Below are 1,422 nucleotides of genomic sequence, written 5' to 3'. Positions count from 1 at the left end.
GGGGGGGGGGGGGGGTGCTTAGTTTTTTTATTTCAAGTATCTGTGTCCTGCTACAATCTAAAGGGAAGAAGAGATTTATAATGCATCATAAAGAAAAGATTCCTATAAGCCAGAGAAAACCTATCTAACTAATCCTTCCCTACACCAAGAGCAAGAAGCATACAGAACTGGTAAGCCTGGGAGATGAGGAGGGGAAGAGGCACAGCTTAGAGGTAAACTGCTGCTTGATCAAAGTGCTTGCCAGGCTGGAGAGTAACTTGGTCCTGCTTTAAGCTGTTTCTGAAAGAGGTAGAGAAACTGCAGTGGCTGGCAGGGGAAGAAAATAAGCTCTCCTGTTTCTAGCTACTTGGGGCACCTATATGAGTGCCAAGGCACTTGGAGCAGACTCAATTAATTGGATTGAGTCAGGTGGTGCAACCACCAAACCTGGAAATCTTCAAGAGGAGACTAGACAGCTACCTTGCTGGGTCACTTGACCCCAGTTGTATTTCCTGCTTGGTGCAGGGGGCTGGACCTGATGATCTTCCAAAGTCTCTTTTGGCCCCTTATAATTTATGAGTCGGAGCAGACTTGATTAATTGCCATGCTCTAGCAGTCTCCTGCATCAGCATCCCTGCACTTAAAAATGGTGGAGGGGGCACCTGAACTAAAGCCCATTCAACGAGCTTTAGTTCAAGTGCCCCCACTGCTATTTTTAAGCATGGGGATGCTGAGACACGAGACATGGCAGCGCTTTAAAATGCCACCCCCAAAGCATGTGTAATGTGCCCTTGTTTCCTCCCTGACACCTGTCTAGGGTGGCCATCATAGAGGACAGTCCGGTTGTCCTCTGTCCTCTATTGACACAAAGCTGGATGCTCTGACATCTCCATTTTTCTCTTGAAGAGGAAAATAGAGGGCGTAAAGGTGTTGGGTTTTGCATCAACAGAGGACAGAGTAGCAGAAAACCGGAACGTCCTCTCTGATGGACGCCCTACACCTGTCAAAGGTGAAGCCTGGTAAGTTGGCGTTGGGAGCCTCCTGGGAAGCGTCAGGCCCAGCAACCGTGTGGCCAGCGATTGCCCAAGCCACGATAAAGCGCTTCCCACATGGCGCAAGTCTCTGGCGGGAGAAGCAGAGCCACCGAAGTGGCAGCAGCAGGGGTGGCGAGGGAGAAGGTAAGCCCTCCCCTTCCCAGCCACTCCTGGGCCCCGACACCCGCCAAGCGCTGCACGTGGCCCGAAACCTGACGGCGATCCCGGGACACGCCGGGCCCCGACGGCGGCAACACTTTGCCCAAACCCTGGGCACACAAGGTCCCCCGCAACCCGGGCCTTGCACACCCGCAGCAATGCCTCGCCCAAGTCAGAACGCTCCTGCCGCCCCGCCCCCAGCCCGGCCCCCGCCCCTCACCTGCCGCGCCCCCGCCCAGCAGCACCCAGC

The 1,422-nt window shown here is 54.4% G+C and overlaps 1 protein-coding gene across 1 annotated transcript in view; it reads right to left on the bottom strand.

Moving 5' to 3' along the window:
* Positions 1-1,417, bottom strand: part of POGLUT1 (protein O-glucosyltransferase 1) — a gene marked incomplete at its 5' end in the record, with an annotated part of 33,069 nt that extends 31,652 nt beyond the window's left edge. The window contains one exon of the mRNA XM_019523902.1: positions 1,393-1,417. Within this exon, the coding sequence (XP_019379447.1) occupies positions 1,393-1,417 (25 nt within the window). The remainder of the gene's footprint in view (positions 1-1,392) is intronic.
* Between the last annotated feature and the right edge of the window lie 5 nt (positions 1,418-1,422).

Source organism: Gavialis gangeticus, unplaced genomic scaffold, assembly GCF_001723915.1.
Source record: "Gavialis gangeticus isolate Ggan-Ray unplaced genomic scaffold, GavGan_comp1, whole genome shotgun sequence".
Classification (NCBI taxonomy): domain Eukaryota; kingdom Metazoa; phylum Chordata; order Crocodylia; family Gavialidae; genus Gavialis; species Gavialis gangeticus.
The sequence above is the reverse complement of the archived record's forward strand: the minus strand, read 5'-3'. Positions and strand labels throughout refer to the sequence as shown.